We start from the raw sequence: 14,659 nt of genomic DNA, 5'->3' as shown, positions 1-14,659 counted from the left end.
TGAATTTCTTTGACATGCTATACTGCAACTTTTTTATGACTTTTTTCTTACTTTTTTCAATATGCAATATTATGACTTTATTATGACTTTTTGACATGCTATATTATGCCTTTTTTCGACATGCTATACTATGACTTTTCTATGACTTTATGATTATTTTACAACATAGTATTTTGGGCATTTTTTGACAGGCTATATTATGACTTTCTTCGACATGCTATACTATGACTTTTTATGACTTTTTTTCGGCATGCTATACCATGACTTTTTTATGACTTCTTTCGACATGCTATACCATGACCTTTTTATGACATTTTTTGACATGCTATATTATGCCTTTTTTTTTTTATCCTCGAGAACTTTCCACATTTCCAGTAGTCCAGGTTTGTGGTTTCTGCTGAGTCGCATGCTTATCAGGAAACTCGTAATACCACATTGGGGAATATAAATACATAGACAGTGATTGGGAAATTACCACTAATATTATCTGACCTTCATTTCAAAATTGTGGAAATGTCTAAATTGAGGTTAGTGAGACAATTTTTTTGTACGTTTTTTCAAAGATGTTCATTAAAGGGATCACTTCATTATTTTTCAACCTGGACCCTATTTTCCCATGTTTTTGTGTGGCATACTGTACTATGACTTTTTATAACATAGTATAGATATATTCTACGTGCAATACTATGACTTTGTTGTTATGATTTTGTCTTACATGCTATACTTTTTTTGACATAAAGTTCTATGACTTTTTATGACCCCTTTCGAAATGCAATGACTTTTTTATTGTTACTTTTGTCAATATGCTATAATATGACTTTTTAATGACTTTTTTAGACATGGTATACTGTGACTTTTTTATGACGTTTCTTGATATACCATCACTTTTATATTTTGACTTTTTTCCAAATGTTATTCCATGACTTTTTTATTTTAACTTTTTTATAACATGCTATATTATGCCTTTTTTATGACTTTTTTTGACATGCTATAATATGACTTTTAGACACACTATACTATGACTTTTTTACGAATTTCTTTGACATGCTATACTATTACTTTTTTTGACATGCTATACTATGACTTTTTATGAATTTATTTCGGCATGCTATACCAGGACTTTTTTCTTACTTTTTTCAATATGCAATATTATGACTTTTTTATGACTTTTTGACATGCTATATATGCCTTTTTATGACTTTTTGACATGCTATATTATGCCTTTCGACATGCTATACTATGACTTTTTTTTATGACTTTATGATTATTTTACAACATAGTATTTTGGGCATTTTTTGACAGGCTATATTATGACTTTTTGACATGCTATATTATGCCTTTTTATGACTTTTCTTGATGCTATAATATGACTTTTAGACACACTATACTGACTTTTTATGAATTTCTTTGACATGCTATACTGCAACTTTTTTATGACTTTTTTCTTACTTTTTTCAATATGCAATATTTTTGACTTTTTTTTTGACATGCTATATTATGCCTTTTTTCGACATGCTATACTATGACTATGACTTTATGATTATTTTACATGACTTTTGGGCATTTTTTGACAGGCTATATTATGACTTTCTTTCACATTATTTTATGATGACATTTTTTGACATGATATACTATGACTTTTTTCTTACTTTTTTCAATATGCTTATTATGACTTTTTTATGACTTTCTGACATGCTATATTATGCCTTTTTTCGATGCTATACTATGACTTTTTATGACTTTTTTTCGGCATGCTATACCATGACTTTTTTATGACTTCTTTCGGCATGCTATACCATGACCTTTTTATGACATTTTTTGACATGCTATATTATGACTTTTAGACACACTATACTATGACGTTTTTATGAATTTCTTTGACATGCTATACTGCAACTTTTTTATGACTTTTTTCTTACTTTTTTCAATATGCAATATTTTGACTTTATTATGACTTTTTGACATGCTATATTATGCCTTTTTTCGACATGCTATACTATGACTTTTCTATGACTTTATGATTATTTTACAACATAGTATTTTGGGCATTTTTTGACAGGCTATATTATGACTTTCTTCGACATGCTATACTATGACTTTTTATGACTTTTTTTCGGCATGCTATACCATGACTTTTTTATGACTTCTTTCGACATGCTATACCATGACCTTTTTATGACATTTTTTGACATGCTATATTATGCCTTTTTTTTTTTATCCTCGAGAACTTTCCACATTTCCAGTAGTCCAGGTTTGTGGTTTCTGCTGAGTCGCATGCTTATCAGGAAACTCGTAATACCACATTGGGGAATATAAATACATAGACAGTGATTGGGAAATTACCACTAATATTATCTGACCTTCATTTCAAAATTGTGGAAATGTCTAAATTGAGGTTAGTGAGACAATTTTTTTGTACGTTTTTTCAAAGATGTTCATTAAAGGGATCACTTCATTATTTTTCAACCTGGACCCTATTTTGACCATGTTTTTGTGTGGGCATACTGTACTATGACTTTTTATAACATAGTATAGATATATTCTACGTGCAATACTATGACTTTGTTGTTATGATTTTGTCTTACATGCTATACTTTTTTTGACATAAAGTTCTATGACTTTTTATGACCCCTTTCGAAATGCAATGACTTTTTTATTGTTACTTTTGTCAATATGCTATAATATGACTTTTTAATGACTTTTTTAGACATGGTATACTGTGACTTTTTTATGACGTTTCTTGATATACCATCACTTTTATATTTTGACTTTTTTCCAAATGTTATTCCATGACTTTTTTATTTTAACTTTTTTATAACATGCTATATTATGCCTTTTTTATGACTTTTTTTGACATGCTATAATATGACTTTTAGACACACTATACTATGACTTTTTTACGAATTTCTTTGACATGCTATACTATTACTTTTTTTGACATGCTATACTATGACTTTTTATGAATTTATTTCGGCATGCTATACCAGGACTTTTTTCTTACTTTTTTCAATATGCAATATTATGACTTTTTTATGACTTTTTGACATGCTATATTATGCCTTTTTTCGACATGCTATACTATGACTTTTTTTATGACTTTATGATTATTTTACAACATAGTATTTTGGGCATTTTTTGACAGGCTATATTATGACTTTTTGACATGCTATATTATGCCTTTTTTACGACTTTTCTTGACATGCTATAATATGACTTTTAGACACACTATACTATGACGTTTTTATGAATTTCTTTGACATGCTATACTGCAACTTTTTTATGACTTTTTTCTTACTTTTTTCAATATGCAATATTTTGACTTTATTATGACTTTTTGACATGCTATATTATGCCTTTTTTCGACATGCTATACTATGACTTTTCTATGACTTTATGATTATTTTACAACATAGTATTTTGGGCATTTTTTGACAGGCTATATTATGACTTTCTTCGACATGCTATACTATGACTTTTTTATGACATTTTTTGACATGATATACTATGACTTTTTTCTTACTTTTTTCAATATGCTATATTATGACTTTTTTATGACTTTCTGACATGCTATATTATGCCTTTTTTCGACATGCTATACTATGACTTTTTATGACTTTTTTCGGCATGCTATACCATGACTTTTTTATGACTTCTTTCGACATGCTATACCATGACCTTTTTATGACATTTTTTGACATGCTATATTATGACTTTTAGACACACTATACTATGACGTTTTTATGAATTTCTTTGACATGCTATACTAACTTTTTTATGACTTTTTTCTTACTTTTTTCAATATGCAATATTTTGACTTTATTATGACTTTTTGACATGCTATATTATGCCTTTTTTCGACATGCTATACTATGACTTTTCTATGACTTTATGATTATTTTACAACATAGTATTTTGGGCATTTTTTGACAGGCTATATTATGACTTTCTTCGACATGCTATACTATGACTTTTTTATGACATTTTTTGACATGATATACTATGACTTTTTTCTTACTTTTTTCAATATGCTATATTATGACTTTTTTATGACTTTCTGACATGCTATATTATGCCTTTTTTCGACATGCTATACTATGACTTTTTATGACTTTTTTCGGCATGCTATACCATGACTTTTTTATGACTTTTTTTCGGCATGCTATACCATGACCTTTTTATGACATTTTTTGACATGCTATATTATGACTTTTAGACACACTATACTATGACGTTTTTATGAATTTCTTTGACATGCTATACTGCAACTTTTTTATGACTTTTTTCTTACTTTTTTCAATATGCAATATTTTGACTTTATTATGACTTTTTGACATGCTATATTATGCCTTTTTTCGACATGCTATACTATGACTTTTTTATGACTTTATGATTATTTTACAACATAGTATTTTGGGCATTTTTTGACAGGCTATATTATGACTTTTTTCAACATGCTATACTATGACTTTTTTATGACATTTTTTGACATGATATACTATGACTTTTTTCTTACTTTTTTCAATATGCTATATTATGACTTTTTTATGACTTTCTGACATGCTATATTATGCCTTTTTTTTTATACCATGACATGCTTATGACTTTTTATGACTTTTTTTTTTGACATGCTATACCATGACTTTTTTATGACTTCTTTCGACATGCTATACCATGACCTTTTTATGACATTTTTTGACATGCTATATTATGCCTTTTTTCGACATGCTATATTATGCCTTTTTTATGACTTTTTGCAACATGCTATATTTGCCTTTTTTCGACATGCTATACTATGACTTTTTTATGACTTTATGATTTTGGGCATTTTTTGACAGGCTATATTATGACTTTTTCAACATGCTATTTTTTTTTGACATGCTACAACATGCTATATTATGACTTTTTTATGACATTTTTTGACATTATATTATGCTATACTTTTTTTTTGACATGACATGCTATATTATGACTTTTTTATGACATTTTTTGACATGCTATACTATACTTTTTTTTTTCTTGACTTCTTTCAACATGCTATATTATGACTTTTTTATGACTTTTTGACATGCTATATTATGCCTTTTTTCGACATGCTATACTATGACTTTTTTATGACTTTATGATTATTTTACAACATAGTATTTTGGGCATTTTTTGACAGGCTATATTATGACTTTTTTCAACATGCTATATTATGCTATATTATGACTTTTTTATTTTTTGACATGCTATATTATGACTTTTTTTTGACATGCTATATTATGACTTTTTATGACATTTTTTGACATGCTATACTTTTTTTCTTACTTTTTTCAATATGCTATATTATGACCTTTTTATGACATTTTTTGACATGCTATATTATGCCTTTTTTCGACATGCTATACTATGACTTTTTTATGACTTTATGATTATTTTACAACATAGTATTTTGGGCATTTTTTGACAGGCTATATTATGACTTTTTTCAACATGCTATATTATGCCTTTTTTATGACTTTTTGACATGCTATATTATGCCTTTTTTATGACTTTTTTTGACATGCTATAATATGACTTTTAGACACACTATACTATGACGTTTTTATGAATTTCTTTGACATGCTATACTATTCCATTTTTTCATGAATTATCGACACGCTATACTATGACTTTTTCATAATTGTTTTTACATGCTATACTATGACTTTTTTTATGACTTTTTTCGACATGCCATACTATGACTTTTTTTGATTTTTTTCGACATGCCATACTATGACTTTTTTCGATATGATGTACGATGACATTTTTATGACTTTTATTTACATGCTATATTATGACTTTTTTCAATATGCTATACTATGACTTTTTTATGACTTTTTGGCATGCTATACTATGACTTTATAATGACTTCACATAAGAATTTAGCTTAACCAGCAACGAGAGGTTGCTTACTGCTGTGCCTACATCTTTATGGAGACCTGATTAAATCATGGTTTTCTGAATGAAGCTGCAATTGATAGGCCGAGCACAGGACAAAGCGCAGGACACCAGTGGGACGAGAGGAGCCGGATTCTGTTTACATCAATGATGCTTGGTGCTCACACATGGTCAAAGTTGATGGACAGTGTTTTCCTGATGTCATTTTTTTTTATATTAAGATGCCAGATATATTTACCAGTGAATTGTTTTGTTTAGCTGTCAAAATTCCTACCGATGCTAATTTAAAGAAATGCACTAATTGTTTTGTTTTGTTTGTCATGTTTTTCTTATGTTGCAAATGGGCTAAAACTGTATTTTGTTATCCTAAAGACTCTTCTCTATGACATTTGTATGACTTTTTATGAAATACTTTACCATGAGTTTTTTTCAATCAAAATACTAGAACTTTTCATTTAATTTTTTAGATTTTTAAGATTTCTTAGATTTTTAGAACTACTATACTGTGGCTTTGTTTTTGTTAACTTTTTTTGACATGCTGTAGTATGACCGTTTTCAACCTCTTTACTATGACTTTATTATGATTTTTTTAAATGCTTAACTATGACTTTTTGATGACTTTATTTTGTAATGTACTATGACATTCTATGACATACCATAATATTTTTCAAATATTTTTTTAAACATAATATGTTCATTTGGTGTCAAGTACACAGCTGTGAAGTTCGTGACTTCATCTTGCATGGTCGTGATGCCTACGTGGTGACAAAATCTGACCAGAGATGAACAGACAGACCAACATAAAAAACAACAAAAGTGATAGTTTTGTCTGACTAACAATCCAAAAGCAAATACAATTTTAAATCATATAAAAATAGAAATAGTAGCAAATCCTCACGTTTAAGAAGTTGAAACCAGTAAATGTTTGAAATTTATGCCTGATAAATTACTAAAATGATATTGTGGACTTATTTTGTCAGCACTTGTGATCGTCACACCTACAACCTGATTTTCACTGAACAATAAACAAACAATGTTGTCAGAAGAGTAGTTTCAATATTTAACATTCCTGGTAACACCTGGTTACCTCGTGTTGTTGAGACCAGCAGCTGTGCTACTTTATCTGGCTCTGTTTTCACTTGACCTGAACATAAATGGCTCTCTGCCGCTGGGAAACTCCACACTGGCCTGGTTCTAAGGCCTCTGATCTAAATACACATTATTTCCTGTAAAATGGTAACACCTAACCCTGCGCTGTGACCTGCCTGAACATGTCTACTCTATCAGCCATAACATGTGGTCATCCGGCAAACTGGTGGTTTATCACATATTTAAATAGAACAAGGCTTTAATAGCTATAGGAAGTAGCTATTAAAGGATTTACTTTCAGGTTTATTTTGCTTTACCATCCGCGACAGCTTGTGGCTGGTATTGTTTCCAGATTGTGACTCTGAGTGTGTGTCCTTCATGGCACAATGTGGCCCTAGAGACACCTACTGTAGTGGGAACTACCACTAAATCGGTTTTGACATTTTTGCCAGGTATTTATATTTCTGCCTGTCTACTTTTTGACATATTTTGTCTATGCAATAGTGTCATAACCGTGCAAGATGCAGTCACAAAACTTTACAGGTGTGTAGTTGAAATGAAAGCAGAGTTTGAAAATGGATGCAGTTTGAAGGGCTTTGGAAGTAGTGGTTAGAAGTAGGAAGTAGGAGAGGGGCCATTGGACCCCCACTTTAATCTTTTGGCCCGATTTGGCATCGCAGCTGCTGTGATACCAACGCAAGATGGTCTCTTGTTGATCTGAGATTTTAGTTTTTAGGACAGCAGTATCCACAAAAATGTCAAGGAATAGTACTTGAAATGTTTATGGTGGGATGTAATCAAGTACATTTAAGCACTTAAGTACTGTACTTAAGTACAACTTTGAGGTACCTGTACTTGAGTAAAGTATCTGAATACTTCCCCCACTACTGTTAATAGCTATTTAAAACTGCAGTCATGAACCTCAACTCTCACTTGTCTGATGTGCAGTGGTGTTGGTTTGTGGAGACTCAGGGGAAAACTGAGCAGAAAAGATGAGTCATGTGCTGTGGAAAATATCACCTACAGAAATAATGATGGGAAAAGATTTAATCAGGGTGTCTTTTTTAACCTGAAATGTGTAAAGGTGGAAAGTTAACTTTTAGTTACATCACTCAGATGAAGTCATTAAAACAGGAGCTTTCACTGGAGTCACACCCACTCTGTCAGGTGATCCCAACTGTTTACCTTTCACTTACTGACAAATCTCACACCTAATGGTGAATAATCTGAGGAAGAAGAGGAGTTCAGCCAGTAAAAAAGTATTAGCATCAAAATATACTTATCAATTGTTAACAGTAAAAGTATGCAGAATGGTCCATTTAATGTTGCAGCTGGTTAATGTGGCTCTAATTTAAATTACCTAATTATATACTGCTTGGTACCTTATGCTTTTACCCCAGTGGATCAATAAAGTCTCATCAAACAAAAAAAATTAAGTTTAAACTTTACATATTACTTAGCTCAGGGGAGTGAAGATGAATGACTGATGTTCCTCTAAAATGTTTTTGCAGGCAGAGGAAAAACACCAAATTTGGCGCTTGGTTTTAGATTTTGCTTTGGTTCATTTGGATGATTTCCTAATCACTAATCAAACGCCCTATATGAAGGGGTAATTCCAGAAAGATTGTATCTATATAAGAAGTAGATCTTTCTGTTTACAGGGGCCAGGTATGATTTTTTTCCCACTGTTGCTAAGTTACAACACCCACGGGAGTTCCCACACCAGTAGGGACTCCCCATCTTACCATAATAGCATGCTGCAACTGCTAAACCACACAACACCAGTACAACTGTCACAGATCAGACCAGAAGTGTTGAAAGCGAAACCAGGCGTGAAATGGCCGTTATTATGTTTTAATAAACCTCTTTGTCTCTCACCATATAAGGATCATAGCTGTATCAGTGTGTCTTCGTGGGCAGATGTGTGGTTTATTACAACACTTGTTTGTTTTGTAGTACTACTTATTGGCTTTAACAAGAAAAATACTGGGAAACACACAGTATTTTCAGTTGTTGGAGCTACCACACTGAAGTTAACTGAAGTTGTATGGGCATGTTTTATTTCTCTGGTTCTTAACTTGAGACTTGTTTTCAATAAAACAATGTACGCTCAATAATTCAAACAGTCTATGATGTCACTCTATTAAATGGAGATTTTACTCATTTAAAGCCCTTTGGCTCCATCTACTGGGCAAACACAGACATAACATGTCATGGGTTTTCAGTACATCCTTAAAGGTAGTGTGAAATAGTCATTCAACTTAATTAAACTGGTTTGCAAATACACTAATTTGCAGAGTTGATGAAAAGTACCAATACCACAATTTAAGAGTCAATAAAAATACAGTAATAATACCACATATAATATTATGTGATTACTATTGCTGGTTAAACAGCATTTTAGTGTTAATGTGTGGTTATTTTAACCATTTTATACACTTGTGGGTAGTTTGGTTTCTCAGCAAAGCATCATATCTTTTTAAGTGTTCAAAGGTTTTGTGTGTAAATATTCTTATTTTATCTATAAAGAACTATAAAACACCATAACTTTGTGCTGCATGGATAACATTTATCAAGCAAGCAAAATAAGCTTATTAGCCCCCCCCCAAAAAAAAAATCACACCATTTCTGTAACTTACAAGACAGAAGTCATCTAACCATCATGCAGTAAATTAAATAGTTATGGAACTGATTTCATAATTATTGGAGAACAGATAAGCAGAAACAAGGTTTAAGAAAAAAGGGAATCTTTTATTTTTAGGATATCCTGTACAAGGGCCTGATATCACAACGGGTCATGGAGTATTTACATAAACGGAGGCTCTTCTCGTAATTCCTAAAATGTCTTGGATCTTAAATGTAAGGGGAAATAAATAAGCATTACTCCAACATGACTTCCCCGTTTGTGTCTTTTCCACCTTTGAGTCGCCCTCAGATGTAAAATACAAGCTGAACTGCAGGATGTCTACCCCGGGTGAAAAAGTTTAGGAACTTTGTAACTCCCACCATCAATTGGAGAAGCCTGACAGCTCAACCTACTTATTTTTTCAGTCTGAAAAGATTCCTCTGTCCCACTCAGACGGTTCGGTTCATCACTTTTTCTCTATGAGGTGTGGCTCAGAGAGTTTTTGGACATGCAACTGCTCCACCAGCTCCTCCACACAGGCCTTAAACAGAGGCTCCGGCTCCTGAGAGACAAGAGGGTGAACAAAACGGAGTTAGGACAGACACATTTATAGACTGTGTACAGATTTATCATAACAAATCAACACTCTTTTCGCATCTTTCAGGGGTCTGTTATTTTGTAAAGGGGGGGATAGAGATGTCAAATCAATTTCTCTGATTTGTCACATCTTACTGATCAAAAATAGAAGATATTTAGGATAATTTCTTAAGCATTTCTGTTGTGAGGTAAAGCAGCTGAAACAAGTACTGAATGAGGTGAGCTTCAGGCAGTTGTGTTTGAGGACTTTATTACCTTGTGCTCCAGCTGCCTCTGTTTCTCCACGGCTTCCTCCAGACTCAGACCCAACCACTCTGCCTCCTCCTCTGGGATCTCAAACTGCTGCTTTGACAGAAGGAACCAAAAAAAGAAAAACTTCACTTGTTTCTTAATCACAACTCCTTCTCTTGTACAGCAGCTGGTAAACATCCAGGTTAGTTTTAATCACTCCATTCCCAATACATTTAGGATCACTCAGTGGACTTGAACACATCCCACCTACCTTGTATTTGTTGTAGACCTTCTCTGCCTTGACGGGGTCGGAGGGGTAAAGCTCTGTGTTTCTGCGAGCCAGGCGGAGCAACATGGCCCTCTTCAGGTCCATCCCCAACTTGGAGTTCAGGTCTTCCTTTGGTGTCTGACAGAAGTTGGATAATTACAGTCACATAAAAAGCCAGATGGGAAAATGTAAATTTGTTACACAGACTTAGCGCTCCCTTACCCTGAGGATATAGAAGTCGAATCCAAATGCAGCATCGATGAGGTTCAGAGTGCGAGGTGTGACTGTGATGGTGAACTTGTGATCGAGGATCTCGCTGTACAACTCTCTCTTGAACAGCTGTGGTTTCCAGGTCTTCTTCAGACGATTTGACATCTACAGAGACAAGAGTTATGATGTTGAGAGCTACATGTGTCAACAAAAATATTGTGCAGGACTATAGGTACAGGACAATAAATTATTTTGTCTTCTGCACTTTAGTGTCACATGTTTGTACATTTCAATAAATATTTTGAACATGCAATCTTTTTTATTTATTTATCCTTCATATTTACATTCATGGCAGCTGGATTGTGTGAACACACAACTTATAATGCTGTACTTATAGTGATATCTGTTACAGTGCTGTTGAGTGTGTCCACTTAACAATCCCATTTAGTCCAATTTAAAAAAGAGAAAGTGAAAACTTAATATACCTTGTATGTATATTGTGTATGTCTTTTATGGATAAATTCTTATTAGATACAAAAAATCTAAGACATTAAAATGTTATTATAACATATTCTCAAAAGTACTGAGGACATTTCTTCAAAAAACAAACAACTTAAGTATTGTTATAATATTGTTCCCTTACAAAAGGTGATAGCATTTAACATTTGCTCATTAATGAGCATAACCCTGTTGCTGCTTTATAATAGTTGGTTTGAATTCCCACTAAAACAAAACTAGAATTGTATGAAAATTTCTGGTTTATTGAAAGGTTAACAAGATGAGAAGGAAGTGGACAACGAGTGGACAGTCACATGCTAATATGCTAACAAAGCCTTAACTGGATGCTAATCTACAGTAGCTGGAAGTTTATACTGTGTGCATTATGGTATAAAAATGTCATTTCAAGGCACTAGTAGAACTAAAGACAGACAATCCTTTTCCTAGAAACTCACTTTGTCATTATTGGCGTATCTGAAGCCTGATATCCAGCCCTCTCCTCCCCACAGGCCGTCCTGGGACTGAGGAGGGTAGTAGATTGGTATCGGGACATCCTGTACCCGTTCCTTCTGCCCCGTTGTTGGGTTGGCTCGGTACTGGACTCCCAAAGGCTTCCAGTGGACGGGGCTCGGCTCTTTCTGTTCGAGGGACTTAAGGTAGTGTTTGGGGAGGCGAGCGTAGATGCCCTGCTTCAGTTTCAGGACGTCCCAGATTTTGGAGGAGTATTTATGCAAAGGCATAACGGACTGTCTCTTCAAGTCAAATCTGAAAGACAGATCAAGGATGAAACATTTCTACTCAGTTGCTGTAGGAAATCAATAAAGAAATCAGTAGTTCAAAACACAGAATTATAACTCCAGTCCACATGGAAACTTTGTGTGTTGAACTTCCATTTATAAAGTGGCACAGATTATTTCATACAATACAGATTTGGGATTTAGTTAAAGAAAATAATCCATTTCAATTTCAATAATAAGATGTTTTCCTCATTTATCAAGCAAGAAGTTAAGGGTTTTCTGACATTTTTAGTGTCATTTAGGACACACTGAATATTTTGTTCCCTACTTAGACGAAGTAATGAACTCTAGGTCTCTTATTAATGATAATACTTAGATTGTATTAGTAGTTATAGATGGACTGTATATTTCTACTTTGATTGACAGTTTAGCCTATAAAACGTCAACAAACTGTAAAAATTAATCAACCAGTGTTTCTACTTCACTGCAGGAGGTTTGCTGTGTGTCGGTCTGATGATGATCATTTGATTACATACACATGTTTGAGACACCAGCAATATATCATATGGAAATACTTAAGGTTTTACTACTAGATTTTGACACAGGGCCACAAGAAGGGGCTAGATTTAGGACAAATACAACCAAATACTTTGACCTCTGGTTGCTTGGACTTTTTTTTATTTAAAAACATAAATTCAAAGAAACTCACAAAGCACAAGTGAACCACTTCCATAACGTTTCTAACGCACAGGGCAACGACACAGTTAAACATTAAAACATCAGCCTCCATGAGTCTAACACAACGTCGTGAACACGCTTTAAAGTCTTTCTTACCTGGTATTAATAAAACAGTGACCTCCAAAAGGGAAAGAAGTGAGTTTTCAATCCAGGTTAGCCAAAAATTCAGAAGGCAAGGACATCACGCACACACCACCCGCGTCCTCCGCTGCACAGAAACACTTCCGCATTGATCGACCCACCCACTCAGGGGAGGAACGTGATTGGATGGTGGATAGGAAATACTCGCAGATGATTGGTTTACACATACTGTCAAAGCGGATGTAGAATCAGCGTAATTTCCGCTTCCACGGTTATAACCTTTTTATTATTTACCTACAGAGACAGGAAATCATTCATCTTACTTTTTTTCATTTTCGTGACTGCTATGTTTCTGATTAACAAAACAGCACAATTAAATAAATATTCTCTTAAAATACATATTGCGCACATTTCACATGACTATGAGTTTTGTGTTTAAAATATAAGTAACGTTAGCTTTTAGATAAATCATGCAATAAATTAATCCTTTATTAGTCCCGCAGCGGGGAAATTTACAGGATTACAGCAGCATAGATATAGTGCAAACAAGAGACATAGTAGAAAAAACAAACAAGTATTTTAAATAAGTAAGTAAGAAAAAAATCACAATAACAAAAATCCACAATAACAAAAAAAATCTTATAAATACAGACATATATTAGGTAAAAGTGCAATGTGTAAATGCGAATACCCAAGCAAAGTTTGCTATAATGTACATTATTTAATACTTCAATGAATAAAAATAGCGAATACAACATGTGACGTTTTCCCTTTAAACAAATGCGATTTTTTTTAGTGCAGTGCTTCAAAAGTAGGTTGTTAAGGTCGGATATTATAACGTTGTTAAAAGTTAAAATAAAACACGACTGTACTGGAGGTCAGTATTAAGTTAAGTTTAGGTAAATCTTATTAAACCAGCACCGTGAACGCAACAGAAACTCGTTCATACAATGTTTCATTTTCAGGAAGCATGCAATCGCCCGAAAGGTGGAATTGAACCACTCTGCCGCTAAGCAGCTACAGGTTTGAAGCCTGCACCCCGGACCACCGAGGCTCATCCGGGCATCTTTAACAAGGACAAGCAAGCGTAAATATACCTTCTGTTAGGGAGAGTATGTTCACTGACGGTGTCACGTCAATGACTGTCAGCTTGCTTTGATCACAGAGCGCTCCTACTCAAAGTACCATCCCGTACTGTATGTCCTGAAGCGCATTCATATCAAATAAAGACACAGAAAAGGGAAAAGTAGTCTGGTCTGTGTGGGCCTATTCAAAGTAGGCGCATTGGGATTGGTTGCCTGAAAATAAAAAAGGTGGAGCCACATGGAAATATAGAGGATTACAATTAAAAACAAAAATAAATACAATTCGAAGAAAGGCACAGGTGTAACTGATGACACGAATAATGGCTGCATATATATATGTTCCGGCAGCTAGTGAAGAACTCCTCTGTGTGATCTGATTAACTCTTTCAGCCTCACATTTTTTGCCACAACAACTGTATTTGCTGCTCACACTGCCACATACTCACTTCATTACCTTCCACCCAGATCCAATCCTTCAGGTGCACATCATTTCACTTGTCTTATTTCCTCATTTTATTCGTGACTTTTGTAAGGGGAATTCAAATAATAAAAATAAAAGTACTCCAATACAGGTGAGCAA

The 14,659-nt window shown here is 33.5% G+C and overlaps 1 protein-coding gene and 1 non-coding gene across 3 annotated transcripts; both read right to left on the bottom strand.

Annotated features, from left to right (window-relative positions):
• Positions 1-9,738: 9,738 nt before the first annotated feature.
• Positions 9,739-13,141, bottom strand: mrpl28 (mitochondrial ribosomal protein L28). 2 transcript variants are annotated; one of them, XM_054601509.1, is made up of 6 exons: positions 13,010-13,141; positions 11,894-12,203; positions 10,953-11,105; positions 10,734-10,868; positions 10,487-10,573; positions 9,739-10,196 (listed from the first exon to the last, which is right to left on the bottom strand). In XM_054601509.1, exons 2-6 carry the CDS (start codon positions 12,176-12,178, stop codon positions 10,101-10,103), a joined length of 756 nt encoding a protein of 251 aa, XP_054457484.1. In that variant the 5' UTR covers positions 12,179-12,203; positions 13,010-13,141; the 3' UTR covers positions 9,739-10,100. The 2 variants fall into 2 exon arrangements, with proteins under 2 accessions (XP_054457484.1, XP_054457476.1); XM_054601501.1 differs by having other exon boundaries at positions 10,487-10,576; positions 13,010-13,135.
• Positions 13,142-13,971: 830 nt separating this feature from the next.
• trnastop-uca (transfer RNA opal suppressor (anticodon UCA)) lies at positions 13,972-14,058 on the bottom strand. Its single transcript has one exon. It is a non-coding gene; the product is annotated as a tRNA-Sec (tRNA).
• Positions 14,059-14,659: the final 601 nt, after the last annotated feature.

Source organism: Anoplopoma fimbria, chromosome 1, assembly GCF_027596085.1.
Source record: "Anoplopoma fimbria isolate UVic2021 breed Golden Eagle Sablefish chromosome 1, Afim_UVic_2022, whole genome shotgun sequence".
Taxonomy (NCBI): Eukaryota; Metazoa; Chordata; class Actinopteri; order Perciformes; family Anoplopomatidae; genus Anoplopoma; species Anoplopoma fimbria.
Note: the sequence above shows the minus strand (reverse complement) of the source record. Positions and strands in the feature narration are given on the sequence as shown.

Excerpts from the sequence above, each read along its gene's own strand:
- mrpl28 (XM_054601501.1), bottom strand. The coding sequence starts at position 12,178 with ATGCCTTTGCATAAATACTCCTCCAAAATCTGGGACGTCCTGAAACTG. Across the intron at positions 10,869-10,952 it reads TCGACTTCTATATCCTCAGG|ACACCAAAGGAAGACCTGAA; the intron begins GTAAGGGAGCGC and ends AACTTCTGTCAG. Across the intron at positions 10,577-10,733 it reads AGGTCTACAACAAATACAAG|CAGCAGTTTGAGATCCCAGA; the intron begins GTAGGTGGGATG and ends CTTCTGTCAAAG.